General features: G+C 45.4%; 1 protein-coding gene across 3 annotated transcripts in view; it reads right to left on the bottom strand.

Moving 5' to 3' along the window:
• Positions 1-24,783, bottom strand: part of Mylk3 (myosin light chain kinase 3) — a 57,365-nt gene that overhangs the window by 14,472 nt on the left and 18,110 nt on the right. For all 3 annotated transcript variants that reach the window (XM_060392302.1, XM_060392301.1, XM_021644695.2), the window contains exons 2-9: positions 20,431-20,518; positions 18,851-19,259; positions 13,214-13,641; positions 11,112-11,217; positions 10,557-10,650; positions 9,870-9,979; positions 2,867-3,008; positions 886-956 (exon numbers count right to left, since the gene is read on the bottom strand). In XM_060392302.1, coding sequence (XP_060248285.1) covers positions 886-956; positions 2,867-3,008; positions 9,870-9,979; positions 10,557-10,650; positions 11,112-11,217; positions 13,214-13,641; positions 18,851-19,259; positions 20,431-20,518 — 1,448 coding nt within the window. The remainder of the gene's footprint in view (positions 1-885; positions 957-2,866; positions 3,009-9,869; positions 9,980-10,556; positions 10,651-11,111; positions 11,218-13,213; positions 13,642-18,850; positions 19,260-20,430; positions 20,519-24,783) is intronic.

Below are 24,783 nucleotides of genomic sequence, written 5' to 3'. Positions count from 1 at the left end.
GACCTTGTCTCAAAAATAAACAAGTAAAGAGAGCTTTGTGGCGGCACATGCTATAATCCCAGCGTAAGTGGGTGGAGGCAGGAAGAGCAAGACTTCAAGGTCAGAGCAGCTTTGCTGCAGAACAATCGTTGAGGCCAGACTGAGCTACCTAAAACTGGCTCCCCATACTCCACCCCACCCCCAAAAACAGCAGGAAGGAAGGAAGGGGGTAAGGAGGGAGGAGAGAAAAGAAAAGGGAAATGTTGGAAAAACTTCAAAAAGAGTTGAAATTCAGCTATATTATATTCAGAACTACCCAGAAAATGTGGGATTCCCAAAGAGTCATTTAATGTACTGAAACTGGAGAACCTAACAGAGTTCGCTACCCATCTTAATTCCCATTTACCTCTCACGACTACCCCCATATGAGCAAGAATGTCATTGTGTCACTACTGTACTTTAGAATTTCTTTAGTGGCTCCAGATCAACTTATCATGGCATGACCCTATCCTGTCACATAGGTGTTTCCATATGTAAGTTAGGTATTCCTTAGAGTGCAAGGATGGTGGTGGACATACTGAGTAGCTTAGTCCCTAGCAGAATGGAGAACTGATGGAACTCAGTCTGCTTTTAACCCTGTTCATTAGTCCCCTATAACTATTTTCTTCTGCTTAGACAGGTGGTTCAAAGTACAGTTAATTCCACAATCTTCTAGGGCAAATAGAGCCTGTACAACAAACCTGCTGCATTAATAGCAAGCTGAAGGCCACCAGTCTTTGTGTAAGAACTTTCTTGTACCTATCCCCAAACCTTAAAAAAATGTTAGATCTCAGACAGGTAATTATACTCAAGAGAGCTAGCGGTGCTACTGGAGAAGGAATTTTGTCAGAGTATCACCACCCTTACCTTCTAGCCAGCCCAAAGTCAATGATCTTAATTTGATGTCCTGTCTGGCTGACACACAGAATGTTCTCGGGCTGGAAGAGGAAAGGAGGGGAAAGATATTTTTACCATTATTACCCTGGCTAAAGAAGCCTACAGCTCTCACACTTACTGTCCACAAGCCTCAGTTTCCCAGACTCCAAGGAAAGTAAATGGCTCAGGGTAGTCATACGGGGCTAGAAAAATAGTAAAAATAACTGAGTTGCACTAATGATACAGTTGTTGGCATAGGGGGCTGGAGAAATGGCTCAGTGGTTAAGAGCAGGTGCTCCTCTTGTGGAGAACCTGAGTTCAATTCCCAGCACCCATGTTGGAAGTTCACAACTATCTGTAACTCCAGCTCTAGTGCATCTGACACCATCTTTCGGTCTCCATGGACAACTGCAATCAAATGCACATTTCTCTCTCTCATACACACACACACTCACACACAAAAAATTAAAAACTCTTTTTTTTTTTTTTAAAAAAAAAAGGTATTGGTATGGACCGTGAGGAAGAGGGACTTTTGTCCTATAGAAAGCAAGACCTTGCTCATCACCACCTGCTGCTCACCAAGAAGGAAGCGGACACACAGTCTTCAAGAGAAGTCAAAGATCCAGCAGTATGAAGACTCCATGTTTTAAAATGTGGACAATGACATGATCGTCATTGACATGAATTGTCATATCAATGTCATGAATGTCAACAAACAGGCATGTGTGAGCATGCCTCTGTGATGGAGACTCAGCCCATGAATTGCCTATGTGAGTCAAGTGCTCTGGGGTAGTGCTTCTCATCACTGGCTTCACTTTAGAATCAAAACAGCTGTGTTTATTTTATTTATTTATGTTTTTGGAGACAAGGTCCTCATGTATCCCATACTGGCCTCAAGTTTGCTGTACAGTCAAGAATGGTCTTTAGCTTTTTTTTTTTTTTTTCTGAGACAGGGTTTCTCTGTGTTGCCTTGGCCATCCTGGAACTCACTCTGTAGACCAGGAAGACCTCAAACTCACAGCAATCTGCCTGCCTCTGCTTCCCAGAGTGCTGGGATTCTGGGATTACATGTGTGTGCCACTGTTCTGGCTGGTCGTTAACTTCTGACCCTTCTGCCTCTAGCCCTGAATGCTGGAATTATGCATCTATGCCATCCCACCCAGTTTCATTGGCTAGCATGCTCAAACCTAGGGCTTTGCGCATGCTAGCCAAGCACTCTACCACTGAGCCTCATCCCCAGAACTTCATCAGGGAAGTTAAAAAATCAAAACAAAACCCAGTGCTCAGGTCCCCAGAATTTCAGGAATGAGACTAAAGCAAGACTGGTCTCATTACAGAGAATAGGGCTAGCCAGATGTGGTGCATAAGCCTCCATCCCAGCATTCAGAAGGCTAAAACAGGGAGTGTTACAAATTTGAGGCCAGCATAAACTACACAGTGAAAGCCTCATCTTAGAAAAAGGGAGAAGGGAGCCAGGCGTGATGGCCCACACCTTTAATCCCAGCACTTGGAGGCAGAGGTAGGTGGATCTCTAAGTTTGACTGCCAGCCTGTTGTACAAAGTCCAGGAAAGCCAGGGCTGTTACTGTTACACAGAGAAACCTTGTCTCTAAAAGGAAAGAAAGAAAGAAAGAGAGAGAGAGAGAGAGAGAGAGAGAGAGAGAGAGAGAGAGAGAGAGAAGAGAAAGAAAGAAAGAAAGAAAGAAAGAAAGAAAGAAAGAAAGAAAGAAAGAAAGAAAGAAAGAAAGAAAGAAAGAAAACGAGGGAGGGAGGGAGGGAGGGAGGGAGGGAGGGAGGGAGGGAGGGAGGGAGGAACATTTGGGGACGTAGATCAGGGGTCAAGCACTTGCCTGGAGTGCAAAGGTACAACTCTCAGCAGGCACCTGCAATTTTGCAGTGAAGACTATGACCACGCATGGGATTGGAATGGTGGCCTTGACACGGGACGCGCCAGGGCCAGGCACAGCACTGACCTTGAGGTCCAGGTGCAGGATGTAGTGCTGGTGCAGGTAATGCACACCCTCACAGATCTGCCTTGTGAACAAGACCACATCCAGTTCAGTCAGGTGGTACTTCTCATCTGTGATCCGGTCAAAGAGCTCACCTCCATCCACACTGCCAGAGAAAAGGAGAGGTGGGGGTCAGACTAGGGGACCCTCAGAGAGGCTGAGAGTCAGGTATGCCTAAGGATACCCAAGGCTGGTGCAAAGGGCTCCCGGATGCCGTATGGGGTGTTAGCATATTCCCAGCAGAAGATTGTCCTAGAACCTGGAAATCTGCGAAGGGACTCTGGCCAGCATGGCTCAGACAGGCTTTGCCCTGTACCCCATTCTCTCTGTCTTGCTAAAAACCATTAGATTACATTCCTAAAGCTAGCCACCAACGTCTATTCCCCTGTATGGCCACTTCTTCCTCCTCCTGAGGCTAACTACCAAGGTCCAGCTATTGAAGTCCAGCAAACAAAAGCCTCCTCTAATTTACATGGCCAATCGAAATACACCACTGCATCACCGCATTCTGGCCCATTGTAACAGACCTCCCCTTTTTCTCTTATTAAAAGTTACATCATTTGCTGCTGTTTTTCTGCCTGAGTCAGAAAGCAGCCACTTTAACTTGTCTTCCCTGCTTAATTGAATCTCTCTGTGAAAACAGGTATTTGGGTGTGGTTTGTGCCTAACTCAAGGTCTGAAAAGGAACCCCACTATTCGAGGTCTCCTAACATTGATGTCGTGACTCAAATGGACCAGTAACCAACCCTTTTTCAAACGTTCCAGTCCTCCTGATGGCCCATTCCCTCATCCAACAGCAGCTGATTGGTAGCTCCCCAACCCTAGCTGTCCTAAATAGTCCCCAGGTTATCGGGTGACAGCCATCGAGTGTCTGGTGTCCTCACTCTGTCCTGTGAGAGTGGGGAGACTGCACCCACCACGACCATCACTGGTTACGATGGACTCCCACAGACCGGCTGCTAGCTAGGCACATTTCGTCCAGTCTGGGTTCCCTCTTCTTGCACTGCTGGAATCCTGTGTCCCATGCCCCTTCGCACTCCGAAAATCCTGTCAACAGGTCTAAGATGCCTACTCTGACCACTGGAGTTTCTCTCTTGGTGATGAAGCCTGGATGATGACCCACTCCCCCCCAGAGATCACTCCTCGGTCTCTGAAGATACACAGGGATGCTTGGTGTCTCCACTCAGGCCCTCCTACCACCAAGAAGGTGCCCTCCATTCCAACTGACTCGCCTTCGGTATGTCTCCTCCGGAATCTCAAATGGCTGACACTCTCAGACATCAAGTCTCCTAAATTAGTTCACTATAGTGCCCAGGCGTGGTCTCTATATCCACTGGATAACCCAGCTAAGCGGCCACCTAACAGCTCTCTGGATCCAAATATTATCCCAGATCTTCACAATGTTTGTGAGCACATGGGAAGATCCTTTAAGTTTCTGCTCTCTCTTCTGTCTGCTTCAAGCCTTCTGCATGACCCCTATGCTCTCTGAACTTTCCCAAACTCCACTGTAACCCTTTGCTCCATTTAATGTCCCATTTAACCCTCTGCACCCTGCAGAAACACTGACTACCAGGCACTGTCCACCAGCTGCTGTGCTGCCCATGCAGCATGCCCTCCCATGTGGTACAGCCCAAGGCGAGGCAAAACCCACGGCTTCACAGGCCGTCCTGTGCCCCAGCTGCTCCAGCCACTGCCAAGGCCCTACTGCCTACAGGTGCCAAAGACACCCCCCTTCCTTCCAGCCCGCCTGAGGTCTGGCAAGGCTCCAGCAGCCTCCCCCCTTCTCCCCGGTAAAACCCTTCCCCTCAACCATCCAGCCAGGCCACACTCAATCTCCCATCAGCACCGCCCACTCTGCATCTGTCCAGATATGAGGCGTCAGTGCTCAAGTACAGAGCCTATCCGCCTCCCCAACACTGGCTGGTCACACCCATCCCCCCAGGAACTGCACTTCCCTTAGACCCAAGTCTGGGCTACAGCAACCCCCTTTGGGGCCTTTAGGGCCTTTGAGATGTCCCTACTATCCCTTGGGTTCCTCAGATTCCTCCTGGAAGTTCTGCAATGTCCTTAGGCCTGTGCAGGGCTGCTGCAACACCCCACCCCCCACCCGCCCCCACTGGGTCCCAAAGCTTGTTCAAGGGGCACCACTGCAATAGTCCCTCCTCCTCCTCACTTGGAGTGGCTCCAAAAAGCGCTCCTCCCCCCCAGCCTGATGCACCTGCTCTGCCTCCCTTCCCAAAGCCAAATTCTCCACTGTGGATAACCAAATGAGCTACAATACAATTTACAACCTCGTAATAACACCTCCCTCAGCCCAGGCCCTTGCTGTTTTCCCAACTTATTAACCCCTTCCTGTCATTACACTGCCTTCAGCTTAAACCTAATCATGTGATACTAACTGATTATAAACTATTAAAGATTATTAAAACATGCAAGTTAATTATCATTACCTCATAATCATATTCCTTAATTTGTTCATAACTATATTTATAGTCATAATTAATTAACAAAATAAATTTTATTTGGCTTCCTGTGTCTTTTTTCAAAGTTAAGCCTTTGAAACAAGTAACTAACAGAGTTTTTCTACTTTATATATACTCGATAGAACAGTGGTCCTCAAACTCCTCAGAGAACTGCTAAAGCCAGCATTTCAAATGTTCAATAAAAACCTCCCACAATAAACAGAGATTCATCTCTGTGTGGCAGCACACGCCTTTAATCCCAGCACTCTGTGAGTGCAGATCTCTGTGAGTTTGAGACCAGCCTGGTCTACAAGGTGAGTACATGAGAGCCAAGGCAAGACAGAGAAACCCTGTCTCAAAAAAAAAAAAAAAAAAGAAAAGAAAAGAAAAAGAGGAAGAAGAAGGAGGAGGAAAAGGAGGAAGAAGGGAAGACAGGTGGAACACTGCACTGGACCCCACTTGGACTGTTATAATGCTAACCACTGGAAAAAGCTACCCATGCCTCACTATCTGCCAAGAGCATACACAAACTATGGAAACTTTTGGACTGATTGCTGTACTCTGACTCATCAAAATAAGGTCAATTTTCCCAAGTTCTTCCTCTACAGAAAAAAAAAATTCCCAAATTTGAGTCTGACCATCCAAAAGCCCACTGCCCTGTGGGACAACTGAAGATTAAAAGTTGGTCTTGTCTGACACCTAAAGACTTTACTGCTTCCACAATAAACCACGTAAGCCTCAAACAATTGTGTAAGTAAGTCTCTGTCATGCTAATTGATTAAAAAAAAATTAAGTCAAAAAACATTTAATTTCCTGCTCGGGTTTATCCTTCTCAGATATCTGAAGATATTGATGGCTAACTGCAGCTTTAGCAACAGCAAACACACAGCTGCCTGGTCAGCCCATTTCATATGTCCAGTTAGCCTTGCTGACAGGCTTCACGCTAACCAAGATTTGAGTTGCTAAAACTTATGACCGACAATTGAGTTATATAGGTCAAAGAAAATGTATGACACAAGTTTATACAGGCTTAAGAAAATAATTCATACATCTGAAATTACAATTCAGAAGTTTAAATATGTCATTTATGGGTCCAAGTAAGTGGTTTAAGGTAGATAGCAGGTTGTTTCTGATTCATTTCCTTGTCTCTGTGGAGTCCCCTCCCCCTCACACATCCTCAGAGTGCACAGCCAGTCCTCCAGACCCCTACAGATTCCTCTCTTGACTTGCTCCTTTCAAGGCCTCTTCTCCACATTCCCTGGCACCTGATTCCCTCACTAGGACAGGACATCCTCGCCAGAACTAACATAAATCTGGCCTTTTACCCTGACAACAGCTCCCAAGATACTCCTACCCTCTCCTTTTCCCTGGCCTCCATCTGCCTACCCACACTCTCCAGACTCCCCAAACCGCTTGCCGTCTGCCCACTTCTCCACCAGCCCCTTGCATGGATGCCACCTCTCCTTCCCTCCCTGCACACCATCCGCCCTCTATGCCTACATTACAACCCCCATACTCGCTACCCTCTCCCAGCCTCGGCTTAGGCCTTAAATCCGCAATTTCTATGCCACAACTCTTCAACCTACAATACTCCCAAAATAAGTTTAAAAAAAAAAAAGCCCCAAAATACAAATGAAACCTTCCACCTAGCCCAGAACCTTTGCTCCATTAACTGTTGTCTCTTTATGTCCAAGTCTCTAACCCTTAGACTAGCCTCTCCATTTTCATACACAATACCACTCACTTTTTGGTCATATGTACATATATTGGTTTTTGATACAGGGTTTCTCTATGTAGCCTTGGTTGTCCTGGGCTTGCTTTGTAGACCAGGCTGGCCTCGAACTCACAGAAGTCAGCCTGCCTCTGCCTCCTTGAGTGCTGGGATTAACGGCAAGTACCACCGTGCCCGTCTTCAGTCCTAAATCTTAAGGACACTTTTTTTTCAATACTTTTGGATGTTGGAGAGATGGCTCAGTGTGTTTTGCCTTCACATAGATGGCCCCTGATACTCAACAATCCCGACAAATGACTAAACTGTCCTTCCCCAGAGACTAAGAGACAGTCCCCACCGTTTTGGCCATACCCTCACTACAGAATTGGCCAGCCTTTTCCACCTTTTCTCCTGCCTATTTCAGTATACAGATAACTTGCTCCTTTACATTCTTCCCTCTCTGATAGCCAATCGGATACCAGCACACTCCTCAGTTTCCTCAGCACCCAAAGTTACCAGCTCTCACCTTCCAAAGCTCAGCTCTAGTTTCCCAAAGTCACCTATCTTAAATCCTCTCTCACACCAACTCATAGACACCTCACCTTGCCCATATCCACTCCTTATCTCTGCTATGAGAAGAGATTTCCTCGTCTCATAGATCCCTAAATACTCATTCGGATACGTTCCCTATACTAAGCAGCTTCTGGACCTCCTCACAACCTCCTTCCTCCTAGCCACAAACAATTCCTTAAAACATTTTCCTTTCTGTCCCAGACCCACTACACTCCCATCCAAAGACTCTCAAAGACCTCCTACCCCATCCCTCTCACACACAGGAAGGTCCTCCAGCTACTTCCACCCACACTTTTTACACAGTTCCTTCCTGTTAGATGGCCTCATCAGACTGGCCCCCTATTATCAATATTCATCCTCACTCTCCAGCTCCTCAAGATCACCTGCTCCTCACAAATCTCATCATCTCTGTTCTCACACTTTTACTTTTCTTCTGCCCAAATGATTGCCACACAGCCACTGCCAACTGACTCCCCTTAATTCATTAACTGTCTATACGTCCTCAGACATCAGACACTTAGAATAAGTCCTGCACTCCAAAATACAAGACATAACTAAACCCAAACTGTCTCCTCTCCAACACACACACACTGTCACGGCCAAGCCCTCACTTGAGTCAAGGTCATCCAACAAACTCTCTCCTAAACTCCACTGATCCCTCCTTCAATGCCTCCCACTTTCTTTGCACCTCTCTTCAAAGCCTCTGTTAGTCACAATCCCTTTCACTACTGATACCCTAGTTATCAATGTCCTCTCCCCACTACTGACTGTTTATGCCCTTAACCATCCAAGTCCCCCTTTGGAAACTTTTTCACAGCAACCCCAAAAACCTGTTACCAACCATCTCTCTTACCATTTGCAAAGAGCCTCCCCAATCATTCATGTTCCTAAAACATTTCTATTTAAAAACCTGAACACCACTCCCAAAACTATTGTGATATAATAAAAGCCTCCCAATTTATATTCTCCACCACATAACTATGCCCTACTTTCAGATAACAGTTGTTCCTCAATTAACCCTATACAACCAATCTAAATTTCTTGTCACCTCTCAAGAACTCTCAGAGAGACTCCAGACAAGTACTCCTGTCAACCAACAGCTCTGATTACATCCAAAGACCTTCCAGCCGGAATGCAGATATGGCCTAAGTATACACCTTTAATTCCTAACAATGAAGGTAAAATTAGTTTGTAGAAGGAAGCACCCATGTTTGAAAGCGATGTCTAATTAAGGGGCAAACAAAGTGACAAATCAGAGAAAGATTTGACAGAATAGGATACACCCAATTCTCATAAAGAGAGAAAAGAAAGAAAAGCTACTTGAGAGAGCAGTGCAGAGAAAGAAAGGAGAAGGCAGTTTTATCAGTACAGTTTTACAGAGACAGGTTGAAAAAAGAACAAGCTAGACAGGTGGGTGAAGAAAGAATGAACCAGAGAATGAGGAGGAGCCAGAAGATTAGGTCATATTGTTAGAGCTAGTTTGAGGCCAATCAGAGTAATTCAGTCAGAGGCTGAGAGAAGCCAGTTTGAATCAGTCAGCTTGGAGAGATGTTTGAGCCAGAACAGTTGAGTTGAATCAACCAGCCAGAGTTCAAAAAGAGCTAGAAAGGGTGTGCTCATTCAGCAGTAATCCTCAGAGGCTGAAAACATTCTAGGCATAGATTAGATTGTACAGAGGCTAGAAACTTCCAGGACTAGTCCTAGGCTTACAGACAAAGGCAGGAAGCCTCCAAGATGGCAGTTGCATCAAGTGAATAAAAGATACTTTTATACATCCCTACACACAGAGAGGTGCAGTACGCCTCTTCACCTACACATAGTGAGCTGAAGTACACCTTTACAGATAGAGGTATGGGTCCAATGTAACTAGATTCTGTATATTTTCATGAAAGCTGAATGTAAAGATTTTACAATTTCCGTCTATATTTTCTAATTGCCAACTGTTTAATCCCTCACACAAAATTGCTAAAAATTATCTAGAGACAAACTAGCATAATGTCTGTAGGTCAGATAAAAAATGCTAGACACTGGCTTGTAAAAAAAAAAAAAAAAGGATTTTGTCCTCCAAGTTCCACACTCAGGTTCAAAGGACTAAACCAGGGAGGGCAACATGGCTCATGCCTGTGAGGAGCAAAGATAAGGAGCTTGGCTTAGATTGAAGGCCCTCAGTCCCAGGCTTGAGCCCACCCTGAAGCCAATACCACATTTCTGAGATACTCACTACTCCATGATCAGGGTGAAGCTGTTTTTGCTCTCAAAAGCATCATAAAGTTGGATCAGGTTTACATGGCTGAGCTGGTTCATGATATTGATCTCATTCTTCACATCCTCCTTGTGGGACCACAGGAAAAGAGGTTTTCCAAAAAAACAAATCAGGAAGAGAAGCCAGTTGCATCCCTCAAGATGTGCATGTGTACACACACACATACACACACACACACTCATATTCACACACATTCACACAATACTCACACATAGATACACTCATATACAGTCACACACACGCACACACACACACACACACACACACACTTGATGCTTCTTTCAACTTCTGCTGTCACACCAGGTCTCCTTGACTCATCACCCAAATGTGTCCTTATAACAAAAAGGACCTTGGTCCAACCCACCCACTCATCTCACAGACAGGAGGCCTGAGAAGGAAAAGTCATGTTGCCCAAGGTCCAGCACACATGACATGCGAGGCTGTCCACACAGACAAAGTCTGGGCTAAGGAACATGGGTGGCTTAGTGAGTGGTGTATGAGAATCAAGGTGAAGGGGGAGGGAAGACATCAAGTTTCTGAGAGGTATGGAGGGGGCTGGGTATGAGGGGCTGGGAGCTCAGAAGGAAATGAAAGTGTCTCTGTCTTGGCTAGAAGGATCTGTGTAGCCTAGGGCAGATGCCTCACCCGGTCTTTTATGCTCTTCACTTTGATGATCTTGGCTGCCAGGGCAAGGCCAGTAGACCTCTCTGTACACCTGTGCACCTGGCCAAACCGGCCCCTGCAGAGAATCAGGGACACAGTAAGCTGACATTAGGAAAAGTTCACCAAGCCCCTGAGGTCTGCCATTCCTCCTCGATACACACACGTGGACTGTCCTACACCAACCAGTGCCTCGTATCTTAGTCATACACCCGGCTAACCTGACATCTGAAAATCACCTCTTCACTCCTCACATCATGGGATCTACTCTACAGCCTAAAGGAAAGAACATTCTCACCTTACCGTGGGCTCTTCTGGATGAGAGTATCCCCTTACCCACTCCACATCATACCGGCCTATTTGCCACACCTCTGCCTGGCACTTGTGCTGCCTCAGGAGTGTCTCCCACATCCTACTTTGACAGCTTTCTCCTTCACGTGTGCAGCCATCCGCATCCAGGGGATACCTCTGTCCATTCCCTATGTGGGTCAGCCTCAGTGCTCCAGTTTCTGACCACACCCGGGCAGAGGCTCCACTTACCCTCCCAAGACTTCATGTTGGGACACTGTGTAGCCTGCTGAGATCAGAGTATCCTTGACACTGACTATCCGATGTTCAAAAGGGGCTGGGGGTGCTGCACTGTCATCTGTAGAGAGACAATGAAGAAGGCATGAGTCTCCTTCAAGAAGCTTCCCATCTTAAACCCACTAAACCTCAGTTGGGCTACCAGGCTCATTGCCCATTTTATGGCCCTAGTATGGCAAAATCCTGACTTTAGAATCATCACAATGGAGACACACATTCGTCAGGAAGGGAAACTGAGCTCACTGAATCAGTGAGCAGAATTCCATGAGGAGGCTGTATAGGCATAGCTTATTGTGTAATTCAAATGCTGATTTCTGTACCCCCATATCTGTTTGCAATATTTGTTCTGAGAATCCCCTGTTTCAGTGTTGTATAAACACTGCTTTTCAATTGTTCCCTGATATGCTAATAAAGCAGCTTATAGCCAATAGCTGAGCAGGGGAGAGAATAGGGATGGCCTGCCTGCCAGCCAGGAGAGGAAGAGTGAGAAGAGGAAGAGGGGGTTGAGCCACTGGCAGAGGTTCAGAAAAGAGCAGGAGAAGGGCTGGAGCAAAAAAGCTAAAAAATGAGAGTATCTCTGGGATGTACACTGTGAGGAAACCAAATTAACTTAGAGGGTTAAAAATAAATAACTGCTCAGTTCTTGTGCTGTGAAGCTTGTTAAAATAATATAATACAATTCCAATTATTTGCATGATAGCAAGGTTAAGAGAGACACTGAGAAACAAAGTTTTACAAAAATAACTTTAACAAGGCTATATTTAAAGGCCAAGGGGCTATGGGGAATGGTCAGGGGAGTGTGAGAGGGAGGCAGTTAGAAAAATAAACACACTATTCTCACCCTTCAGCTTTGGCTCCCTGATAGTTAATCTCAGCTAGATCCCAGAGGGAAAAAGAGCCTGTGGTGGAGCCCATGGCAGGCATTTCTTAGGGCATGAGATGGTGAAGATGGTTAGTGGATCTAGAGGGAAAGCAAAGACAGCTAGCTCTTGGAAAGACAGTGGGGAAAGGCATTTAAGAATGTTTTTTTTTTAATTGTATTACTGTGTGTGTATATGTATACATGTAGATTCCATGGCACACATGTACATGTGGAGATCAGAGGATAATTTTCAGGAGTTGGCTCAGCTCTACCATATGGTTTTCAGGAACCAAACTCAGGCCATCAGGCTTGGCAGCAGATGCCTTTACCTGCTGAACTGGCCCTTGGTTTTCAATTTAATTGGGTAGTCTGAGTACCTAGAAATGTGACAGGAAATCATAAAGGAAGGAAACATGTAGCAATTACAACGCTACAAAGCAGTTTCTGTACAAATGGCTGGAAGCTGCCAAGGCTGGCTTAGCATTTGTTCAAACTCATCCCAGCAGCATCCTGCTTGCTCCCTGACTACAGAGAGCACCCCACAGACAATTCTCCCACCAGGAGGGAGACCCTAGGACTTTTGAAGTGGAGGGTCTTTGTGGTAGAAGAGACAACCAATACCCTTCTGGAATAACAAGTAGGTCCAAATCTGTCCGCTTCCACCCTATTGCAAATGACAGTGGGAATGGCTAACAGTGGCTTACACGTATCACTCAACGTCTTCTCTTTACTTCTCTTCTCCTCCACCCCTTTGAGGGGGGGACATCATACGTAATCTAAGATGACCTTAACCTCCTTACGTAGCCACGATGACCTTGAACTTATCTCCCCACCTCTATCTCCCAAGTGCTTGAGTTAGAGACATGCAACACCATGTTCGGTTTTATGCTGTGTAGGGGTCAAACCCAGGGCTTCAGCTTTATGTATATAGGCAAACAGTCTACCAACTGAGCTACATCCTTAACGCTCATGATTTTTGCATTCTTGACTGCCTTACTTTAAAATGCTGCTAAAGGTGGGTCCCTCAGGCAGGGAGGTTGCTTTGAGACATCTACCCAGTGAACAACAGAGGTTCCCGCTTCCCAACCATCAACGCTGATTCAAGACCCAAGTTCAGTCCTTCTTCAGAACCACATAATCTATGGAAGGTAGATTCACTCAAGGTGGTGTTGAGCTGGGCCACAGCCTCACTTACCTAGAACCGTGATGGCAGCCTCTGCAGCAGCAGACACCCTCCTTCTGGCCTCAGTGCTCTCTGAGTCCTTGGCTGCCTGGTTCTTCCCAGGCTCAGGGTTTCCTCTTCCTGGGTCCATGTCTGTAGTCCCCACAGTCTCATCTCCCCAGTCCTTTGTGGCTAAGCTTGGTCTTGTGATAGGCTCAGCCTCGGGCCCTGTCTCCTCCGCACTCACTCCCCCATTGTTGCTGCTCCTCTTTGGCAGGGGTAGAAATGGCTGAGTTCCTTTAGGGATCTGGTCTTCCAATTCAGTTCCAGGGCCTTTGGGATGTGGGTCCTGCTCATCATGGTCAACAAGTGCTGGAGCTTCTGCAGAGGCAGTGGGACTGCCCTTCTGTGTCTCAAAAAGCTCCTCAGGAGTAGCCATCCCTTGCACATGGAGAGAGACCCTGGGCAGAGAGAAATATGGCCCTGAGGTTCAAAACAAGGAAATTCAGGGGATGAAGCTCAGCAACCATGCATTGTTTAGTGTCATCGCTGGCTTTAGCTGTCAATGTGACATAAACTTAAAGTTGCCTGGAAATAGAAAACCCCAGCTGAAGAATTGGTCAGACCAGACTGGCCTATGGACATGTCTATGGAACATTTTCTTAATTGCTGATTGATGTAAAGGGCCTAGCCTGCTATTGGCAGTGTTTTCCCTAGACAGATGGGCCTGAGCTATATAAGAAAGGTAGTTGAGATGCAAAGACCAACACCCAAACATTAGGCAGAGTTCAGGGAATCCTGTGGAAGAAAGGGAGGAAGGAAGGATTACAGGAGCCGGAGAGGTCAAGGATGCCACAAGAATATGGCCCAAAGAATCAACCAACCAGAGCTCATAGGGGCTCACAGAGACTGAACCAACCATCAAGGAGCCTGCACGGGTCTCACCTGGGTCCTTTGCATGTATGTCTGGTTGTGTAGCTTGGTGTTCTTGTGGGATGCCTAACAGTGGGAACAGGAGCTGTTTCTGACTCTTTTGTCTGCTTTGGGGATCCTTTCCCTCCTACTGGGTTGCTTCATCCAGCCTTGATGTGAGGGGACATGCCTCATCTTATTGTAACTTGTTACGCCATGTTTGATTGCTATCTCTGGGAGGTCATCACTTTTCTAAAGGGAAACAGAGGAGGAGTGGATCTTGGGGAAAGGGGAGGTGGGGAGGGGCTGTCAAGAGAGGAGGGAGGGGAAACTGAAGCTGAGCTGTGATATATGAAAGTATCAATAAATTAATAAACAAGAAAAGGAAGGCAGCTGAGCAAGCCAGTAAGCTGTTCTCCACCATGGTCTCTGCTTTTGTTCCTGCCTTGAGTTCTTGCCTTGGCTTTCCTTGATGATGGCCTGTAAGCCGAGCAAACCCTTTCTTCCTAAGTTGCTTTTGGTCATGGTATTTAATCACAGTGACAGAAAGCAAACTAAGGCACTTAGCACGTACAAGGTCCTGGGTTCACTCATTGCCTTGCCAGGACTGTGTGCTCTATGTAACATCTCTGGATCACCATAGTCCAGTTTTCCTAATTTTCGTTGCATTTTAAGCAAACTGATGAAAGTACTTGTTAAGATTTTCAAAGTGCTAGTAAAAAAATAAAACAAATACTTAGAGATTTACCCATACAAATAATAAAATTGCTTTAATAACATTCATAATATAGTATTTATGATAACAGGAGCACTAAATTATATTTTCTAAACATTATTATTATGACAATAGGCCTGATTTTCTTATTTTTATTTAATTGAAATATAGTTATATAGTTCCTCTTCACTAATAATTTTTAGTGTGCTATGAAAGATAAAAAATTTGAGTTTGTAGTGTATGTAATATAAAACCATGAATTAGAAGTTAAGTAAAGATTAATAGCATTTTGGTTCAGCACCAATCCTCTTGTGAAAAATTAGCTTCCATATTTGAAGCTCAAATGTCCCCGAAAAAGTTGGGATTGGAGAAATGGCTGCCAGTCATTTCTGGTGTTCAAATCCTGATACCCATGTAACAATTTGGGCATCTCATTAATCTGCTAATGCCAGCTGTGACAGAGCAGGAACAAGGGCTCACTGGGCCTTTCAGTACAGCAAAAATAAAGCAAACAACAATAACAACCACAACAAAATACCCATGAGCCCAGATTCGGGGACACAAAAGAATAGACAGAGAGCAAGAAAGGAAACGACCTTCTCTGACACCGCGAACACGGGCACATATACCTGCTAACAGCAGTGAACATACATCCAGAAGTGAGCTGGATATATGTTCTATCTATGTATTTACTTATACACACATAAGTAAATAGATACATAGATAGATAAATAAATAAATCTTCTTAAAAAGAAACACAAATGTGGCTCGTTTAGTTTTTTAAGAAAAATAAAAATGATAGTTAAGATAGGCCAGGGGTGAAGCTTTAGTGGTAAAGGAAGATTATGCACACACAATACACACATCCATATATCCACACACACACACATACACACACACACACACACACACACCCCACACACATACACACACACACACACACACACACACACATACACACACACACACGGACATACGCATACTCCACACATACATACAACACGCACACAGGTGGTAAATTCTATGTTATATATTCTATATCACAATGAAAAGGAAACAGAAAAACTAGAAGGCCTTGTCCAGCAACTGAAAGCCCAGCCCCTCCCTGAGGTTGAGGCCTTTGAGAACAGAAGGTGACCCCAAGTGGTGCAGCTGAGAGACACATAGGCTGAGAGACAGCCTATCCAAATTAAGCAGGAGTCCTTGGGACCAGCCATGTGTCAGTGGTGACAGTGGGATGGTCGGTGGTATTCAAGCTAAGTGTCCCTGAGCCTATCTCAGACCAAGAGATCCAGAAAACTTGACGAGCCAATTGCTGGAGGAGTCTCAAGGTGGTCAGTGGAAAAGGCTGCTGGCCACTGCAGCCCTCTCTGGTCTTCTCTTCCGTGGACTAGGAAGTGACCCCAGCGTCATGAACTCTGTGTTGTGTTCGGTGTCCAGGCTTCCTTCCCTACTGCACAGCCTACTTACCACAGGCATTGCCAGTTAATGACGAACTTCGTGCTGCCAAGTTCAGACGCCATCTCAGGGTACCTATACAAGCAGCTACTTCCGCTCAGAACTGACACTAATTTTCAATCTACTTTTCTCAAAAACAAACAAACAAACAAACAAAAAAACACATTCTAGGGGAGGAAGGGCAGGTGGTGAGCTCCGCACTTCCTGAGACCTGCTTCAGGTCTGTGTGTCTGCAGTACAGCTCAGGGATTCGACTAGGGCAGAAAAGCACTTCTCCCTGAGGGGCTTCTGCGGGTCCCTAACGAGTTACAGGAAGTTTCCTCATACCACAGTTTCCCCATTTGGAGCTTTGAACTGGATCCATGCACATCTACCAGGAATCCCTCCTTCTGGCCTGTCACGGCCCCTAGAGCAGAGGAGGTGGGGTGGGATCCCATTTCCTTCCAGAACCAGTCACTACAGCAAGAAGAGGCTACATAATCTCCCAGTGCCAGGCCGTGTGGTCTCTTGCTAGGTCAAGGGGGTTGGGGCAGTGCCGAGAGCACCATGTCCCTTGAGAGAAGCCTGGAAAGCCAGTGTCCTTGCAGGGGCTAGCATGCAGCAGTGCTTTGTCACAGGACTGAGTGCAGACAGACAGCAGGTTCTCTCCCCTACAGTGTCTGCTGAGCATGGCTCCTGGAGCACAGTCCCAGGCATCACTCTCTCTCCAGAATCTCTGACATAAACCTCCACCTGCCACCCTTCTCTCCTCACCATATTGCGCAGGACTTAAATGCTGGCCCAAGGAAGCAGTTAAGTGCACAGATTTGATAAACTAATCTCAGATCCCAGCTTTGTGTAATGGTGACACTCTGAGCCCGAATTTCACCATCAGAAAAATAATGTGACAACCACTGGCACGTCCATAGCCAGTGAAAGTCATAAAGCCAGCACAGCTGCTGACGAAGACCCAGCAAAGCTGAGCCTCATGACACCATTGCTGTGGTGCACTCTCCCACTCTTTTGGCCTTGATTTCTACACGTCACATGCTTGAGGGTCTTTTATTATTTGTACAACTTGAGGACACGGGATTGATGGAAATTTTCTTATGACTCATTTACCCCTCCTCCCAAGAGTACTGCTTCTAAGCTTTCCTGGGAACATCCTGACCATACTACCCCTCTTGTCTTTAGGGAGATATCCTTACCTGGCCCTACTTGAAGGTCCTCCTTATGCCCTGGAGGTTGTGACTCAAGTAATTATGCCAGAGACCTTCTTATGAGGCTCGGACTCAAAGATACTCTTGACACATCTGCCCCTGCACTTACTCAGGAACAAAATAATCAAGACAATGTAAACTTGAAAAGGTAAACAATATTCGGTAGGCTAGAGAAGCTGGCAGCAGATCAAATTAAAAGCCTCTTCCTGATACTGATAGACAGAGAATGGTGTGGATAAATGATAAAAAAATAAAATATTAAGAGCACTTTCTTATAAAATGTAAACTCATACAAGGCCACTGTGGTGTCGTATGACCAAGGAAGGCAAGATTACCAAGATTAAACATATAGATAAATTCTACAAATATGTAAAATATAAATGCTGTATTGTGGCAGAAATTAAATAATAAATGCAGAGCTTTGGCCTGAAGACTTTTCTTGAGCCTAATGACAATTAGCACTCTGACTATTAAAAGCTGATAACACACTAGCTTGGGTGTTTTTCGTTTTTGTTTTTGTTTTTGTTTTTTCTTTTTCTGTCTAGTACCATGAAAACCGCAAGAGCTAAGAACAAGCTGTCAGCTTTGGCAAAATATGCCCTTGAAGCTGCAATATTGCTAAACATTGAGTTGTGGGATTGATGAGGGAAATGGATAGTAAAAGATAATTCTGTTCTGTCATGGTTTATCAATAATGACTAAACTTATGACCAAGTTAAAGTTAAAACACATGTACGGGGACAAAAATGATATGATCTGTGTTTTGGAACAACATGCATCTAACCCTGCCTGCTAAATTCTGTACAGACAAGGAAGCACCCAGACTGCCAGTCAGTCAGGATGTGAAACTCCTCCCAATCCCCGGGCCTGACTCGTTCCTCCCTCACCGCTCTTGCCTCCACCCTTCCTCAGACCCTGGACACTGGCAAACCACCTTCATGTGCTGGAGACAGCAGGAGGATCAAACGAGGCGATGCATGCAGAGGGCTAGGCCAGCGCTTCGCGTGTGGAAACGCGCTCTGTCAACCCCATTTGTTGAAGTAATTATCTATCTAAAACAAATTTATTCTGTCTTCCATTAGAGTGGAAAACAAAAGTACCTCACTGGTACCTGAGGACCAAATGTACCAATGGTACTCCAGACTAAAGGGATCAGAAACTCTGGGCCTGGATACTATCTTTTTAATCCCCACTCTCCATCCCCCAGGCAATTCTCATGCTGCCAGGTGGACACTAGTGCCCCAGAGTCCCTTATCCCAATGACTCTAGTGCAGCTCCATATATACAGCAGTCACCCATCGTGTGCCACTGGCCCTTCAGCCGCGCTGCATGGAAAAGGATGCAGCTAACCGCCCCCGTTGCCCAGCAGAGAAGAACATCCCTTACCTGCGACGTACTTCAACATTGTGAACTTCACTGGCTGGAGTCAGTGGCCCTAAGGGCTGAGGGCTAGGCCCTGAACTCAGCCACACAGCCTCTTCTGAGGGGCAGCAGTCAGGCTTGCTGGACGAGGTTCCTTGACCCACACTTTGTGACATCTTGAGGCTGGTGAGGACCTCGCTGATTCTGTCGATCGCTACAGACAGTTCCAGGGTAGTGCCAGTGTTCTCACTGGATGTTTCCAGAACCCTGGATTCTGCTTCTGTGGGTGGGGGTACTTGGCCTGGGCCAAGAACTTCAACTCCCTGTCTCAGTGAGGCTCCTGCCTGAGTAAAGTCAGCTCCCTTAGAGGAAGTATTGATGAGGAGAGGCAGCCTCTCTCCTGTCCCCGCTGGTATGTCTTCCTTCTGGCTCTCTACAATATAATAGGCAGGTGAAAACATACTCTTTAATAAACACATATTACAAAGGAAAGAAGAGCATATATAAGTCATTTCATGTACCGCATCTATTAAAGCCAAAAACTAAACATAACTCACACTGCCATTGGGAACGTGTCTGGATGAAGGAACATCCACCCCATGGAGTACTGTACATCCATTTTTAAGGTGAGAAAATAGGGGCTTGAGGGGTGGATGGCTCAGCACTGGCTATTCTTCCAGAGAATCCAAGTTTGAGCACCAGCACCTACATGGTAGCTCATGATTGTCTATAACCCCAGTTCCAAAAACTCCGATGCCCTCTCTAGCCTCCACAGACACCAGGTATACCAACACCTAAAGGCAAATCACCAGTACATGCTGAGAAAAGAAGGGAGGATGTGTGTGAGTGTGTACATATATGTAAACATACAACTACTTATAATGTGGTTTACATAGACTGGACCACACTGGAAAGAGAAGGACTTTTTAAATTATCACAAATAAAGACCTTAAGGGGGAAGAACAGAAGCCAGACTTGACTTAGCATACCTTGTATTGTCAATTTAATTCTAGAACCCCAAAAAATTACTAAAAAAAAAAAAAGACTTTATTTTCTTGAGACAGGGTCTCACTGTAGCCTGAAACTCAGAGAGATTGGCCTACTTTTGCCTTCTGTGTGCAGGATTAAAGGTGTGCACCACCATGCCAGCCACGTAAAGTTTTACAAGAGAATTCAGAGAATTAACTTTAATAAAAGCAATCCAGCCAGACTCTTGTGATGTTTTTGTTGTTGTTGTTTTGTTTCTATTTTTGTTTTTGGTGTTTTTTTGGAAACAGGATTTCTCTCTGTATAGCCTTGGCTGTCCTGGAACTCACTCTGTAGACCAGGCTGGTCTCAAACTCAGAGATCCACCTGCCTCTGTCTCCTGAGTGCTGGGATTACAGGCGTGTACCCCCATCAGCTGGCCCAGCTTAACTCTTCATTCTGGCACTCTAGAGTTGGAGTCAGGAGGACCAGAAGTTCAAAGTCACCCTTAGCTACACAGCAGAGTTTGAGACTAGCCTGGGCAAACAATGAAAACAACCATACCACAGGTGGTGCAGTGGGTGCTTTTATTTTGAGCCATTTTGTGTGCGTAGAAACAAGCAGGTGTAGCCACTCACCTTCCCACGGCCTCCTGGAGGGGTCGGCTTGCACACTCCTGGTATTCAGCACATGCTTTGGCTTTACTCCTGCAACTTCTGCTTGCTCCTAAAACAAAGCATGAAAACACCGTCATTCAGACTTCAAACACCTGTGAACCACCTACAACATGCTGAAATGTAGTTAGGTTATTTCATATGACCCGCAGCAGTGTTAGGGAACATAGTATGATCACGCTGGCGATGAAAACACTGAAGCAGGAGAAGCCTCGTTTCTCAGAACCCATGTTCTTTCCAGTGCTTCACTGAATAGCTAGGGAGCTGGGGTCTCCTAATACATAGGAGTATAAAGGTATTAGACCAGGAGTGAAAAAAAACAAAAAACAACCCAGTCCTAAATCATCAACTCAGATAAGCTAGTCATGCTGCAATAGTTCTGATTGATACTGGATTCAAAAGTCAAATCCATGCTTCAGATATGGGCACTACCATCAGGGGCTAACCTCATGCTAGTTGCAGAGGAACTGCTGAGGTTCGTCAGAGTTGCCAGATTTTCATTGCTTTCCAAAAGACACTGGTAGTAGGTTTTTGTTTTAATCAGACTTATTAAGGCATAAAATTTAATTTATTAAAGCACCCTTTGTATACAACAAATTACATATACAAAACTATAAACTTTTTTTTCCTGTATGACAGGGTCTCACTACATAGTCCTGGCTTGTCTAGAACTCTCTCTTTATAAAGACCAGATTCACAGAAATCTGAACTCTTGAGTACTGAGATTAAAGGTATGTGCCAACACAACAGCTCAACAAATGTACAAAATATAGAACAATTCTGTCACCCCTAAAAGAATCCCTAGAATTTTAATTTTAAAAAAAATCTTAATTTTCAGTGTTGGAAACCAATTAAAACTTATTCTATGCAACAGAAAAAATATATCTTCAGCTCCTTTTTTGTTTGTTTTGTTTTATCTCTGGGCTCCCACTGAAGAACTCTGTGGTTGGGGAGGAGAGAGGCCTGTTACTGGTGCTGGTGGATCACACATGCAGGACTAGGGGCTCATTAGCCAGTGCTGTTGTTGTGAATTAACACAACTCACACTTGGGACTTTACTGGTCAAAGGTTCAGAATCCCTGGAGGGTCCCAGCAAGGGGTGGAAAATGTTTCTGGAGAGCTCCCTGACAGTCACAGCATGACCGGGCCCAGTATAGGGCTTTGAACATGTATAGCAAGCCCTGGTCTCTAGCAGAACGTTTAGGTTTAAAGAAGAGCTGATGGCCACCCTGGACCAGTGCTCAGCATCCTTGCACAGCTGGACCCTTGACTCTGTTTCAAAACAGCTATAGATGTTGAGTAGATTTCGTGCGCTAGACACACATCTCAAAACATTTCCCAGGCTGGTTCCCTAACCTTCCTGTCCACTCTTTGAGGCAGATAATATTTACTAATGGGATAATTTCTGACTTACAGAGAGAAAATGAGCAGCTGAGGAGTTGGACAAGGGCTGAAGGCAGAATTTTAAAACAGCAAATTTGCTTTGAGAGGCCAGGTTCGTGCCGTACTACTACACTGGAAAGGGTGATGTAGGGTCCACAACCCAGCCCCTAGGCTGAGGTTGACCACGGACAGTGGTGCCCCATCCCCCAAACATGATTTGACTTCAGAATCCAGTCTCAACCTGAACTATAGCAGCATGAATAGTTGACCTGAGTTGACAGGAAATAGGGTTTATTTTTCTATTCCAAACCCAAGTCCTTTCTTCATCCTCCAGGGGAGTCCCCCAAATCCTCCTCTCTCCCAAATCCTCCTGCGTGTTTTTCCTGTGCTGTGGTCACCTCTCAGTCTGTTCCCTTCTCACCCCTTTGTGGTCCCAGAGCATGAGTCCCATCCTTGGAGATCACACAACTTTCAGAATTGGTTCTCTCCTTCTACCGAATGGGTCCAAGATCAAACTCAAGTTATCAGACTTGGCGACCAGCGTCTTTACCCATCTTGTGAGCCCAAGGACACTAAGTTTTACTCCATCTTATCGTCCTTTCTTCCTTCCTTCCTTCCTTTCCTCCTTCCTTCCTTCCTTCCTTCCTTCCTTCCTTCCTTCCTTCCTTCCTTCTCTTTCTATCTTCCTTTCAGTGCACATGTGGAGGTCTGAAGATAACTTGTGGGAGTCAGTGCTCTCTTTCTGTCATGTTGGTCCTAGGGAATTAAACTCAGTTCAAGAGGTTTGGCAGCAATCTTTACGCACTGAGCCATCATGCCAGCCCAGTTCTGCTCTTTCGACAGTAATGGCACAATGCGTGTAGAACACAGCCCAGCCCCCAGCACGTAAAAATATATAGACTAGCTGTTATTATGATCCGTGTGTCATCAGTGTGGCCCAGACCTGTGCAGTGGGCATACCCCTTCTTTTCCTCTGCAGGATCCATCCTGCCACTCCTGTTTAGAAAGCTGGAGAGGCACTGCCACAGCCCTCCTCATCAGACCATCCTGAGGCAGACCTTGTTGGCTCAAACTGTCCTTTCCTTCATTTTCTTCAGTATAGGAAGGCTCCTGCATCTGCCTGCTCATGAGGGCTAAAGTCCTGAACAGCCTGACTGTGTTAGGCCCACCCACAATCGAACCTGAAGCTGTCTGCAGCTGGCTTCTAATGATAATCTAAATCCTTATTACAACCACACAAAGTTCAGTGAGCACTTTAGAAGATGGAGCAGGTAGTGGGTAGTGGGCTGGGGCTGAAGTTCAATGGCAGGAGGCCTGCCCTGTATACGTGAGACCCTGAGTTTAATCCCCATTATTACCACCTTGACCAAGCCATGCCTGGCAGAATTTCCAAATTTAACAATGTTAGGATGTAGGTAAGGTCTACATATAATTACTCCACCCCTGCTCTGATACAAAACAAATGGACGGTCTCCAGAAGTTTCTGGAATCCTGATTTTGGCAATGAGAATTTGTTAAAGACCCATGGCTAAGCCTCAGTTTGCAGAGGTCTCTGAACTGCAAGCTCATCTTTGACAAGTAGTTAAGCTTTCTGTCATGATCCAGTTAACAACTGGCAATCTAATGGGAAGACAGGCCCCAAACCAGCAGACAATGGATTAAGCACAACGATCAGAGGGAGATCCAGTGGACAATGCAGACAAGTAGTGTTGCAAGAACAGAAAGACAGTTCCATGATCTCCCTGTTATGGATATAGACATGGTTTTGTTTTGGTCCCAGGTGTGGGATGTGGGACTGATTCAGATGGTCCAAAGCAGCAGGGTATTTGCTTCATGGGGCTCTGAGAGGAGCTCTTTTCCAGCTGCATGTAGTTTAAATCTGAGGACTCTGGAGAGAAAATAAATGCCAGAGCCCAGAGAGTGTGGAGGAAGAGAAAGAACCATGCTGCTCCTGCTTCCCCCTTGCTGCTCCTGGTTGCTGTTGTGAGACAAGAAAACGGAGATCTCCTGAAATGAGAATCCTTGGATTGCCTCCAAGGAACCTGACCGTTCTAACCAGCAGGAAGCAGCTAAGAGAACTGCATCCCCTCTCCTACTAATCCTTTCTCTCTCCTAGCTGGTGTTGGGGTGATGGAAGGGACTGGGGTGAAGATAGGGAGAAAAAGATAAGAAATGTAAATAAGAGTTTTTGTTTTTTTTAAAGTACGCCAACACCTCCCCTGTTCTGCAGTGGCTATATATCGACAATGCAGGCATCATTTAATCCCATTGATCTACAAATAGCTCTTATAAATAAATCAGGAAGGGGTGGAAAACAAAATAGGAAAGTTAAAGAAAGTTTGTGAACAGGCAGTTCACTGAAAATGCAAAAGGCTTGAAAAGATGTTCCATGCCTTAGTAAAGACGTCAAAGCTTCGCTATATGCCATTCGTCATCTCTCGGGATTTTTATGAATTCAAAACAAGAATTATTTGTATAAGACATATCACCAATTGCTTCATTTGAGTCTGATTTTATTAGAAAACTGTAAGAATTTTAAGAGGTTTAAGACATTCAGGGATGCTTGAATACTAACATATACTAAATAATAGCAAAATTGTTTGCTTTGGGGCTATAATAATGGCGATATGATTGTGCTGCTGAAATAGCCCCTGTCGACTTGTTGTTTGTTGTAGTGCTGGGTTGAGACGTGGGCCTCGTGCATGCTGGATAAGTGCCCCCTTTGAGCAAGACCACGCATTCCAACTTGGTGAACACTAACCCTCTAAAAACACACTAGCCAACATTTTGATTCTCTTCCTTCTTCTTTTCAGTCGATGAATGAGGATGAGATCTTACGTGCATTTTTAATACTTCATGTGATAAACTTCAAAAACATTAAAAAACACACACACACACACCTTCAAGGACATTCACCCCACAATATCCAGGACG

Source organism: Meriones unguiculatus, chromosome 10 (assembly GCF_030254825.1).
Source record: "Meriones unguiculatus strain TT.TT164.6M chromosome 10, Bangor_MerUng_6.1, whole genome shotgun sequence".
In the NCBI taxonomy this organism is placed as follows: domain Eukaryota; kingdom Metazoa; phylum Chordata; class Mammalia; order Rodentia; family Muridae; genus Meriones; species Meriones unguiculatus.
The sequence above is the reverse complement of the archived record's forward strand: the minus strand, read 5'-3'. Positions and strand labels throughout refer to the sequence as shown.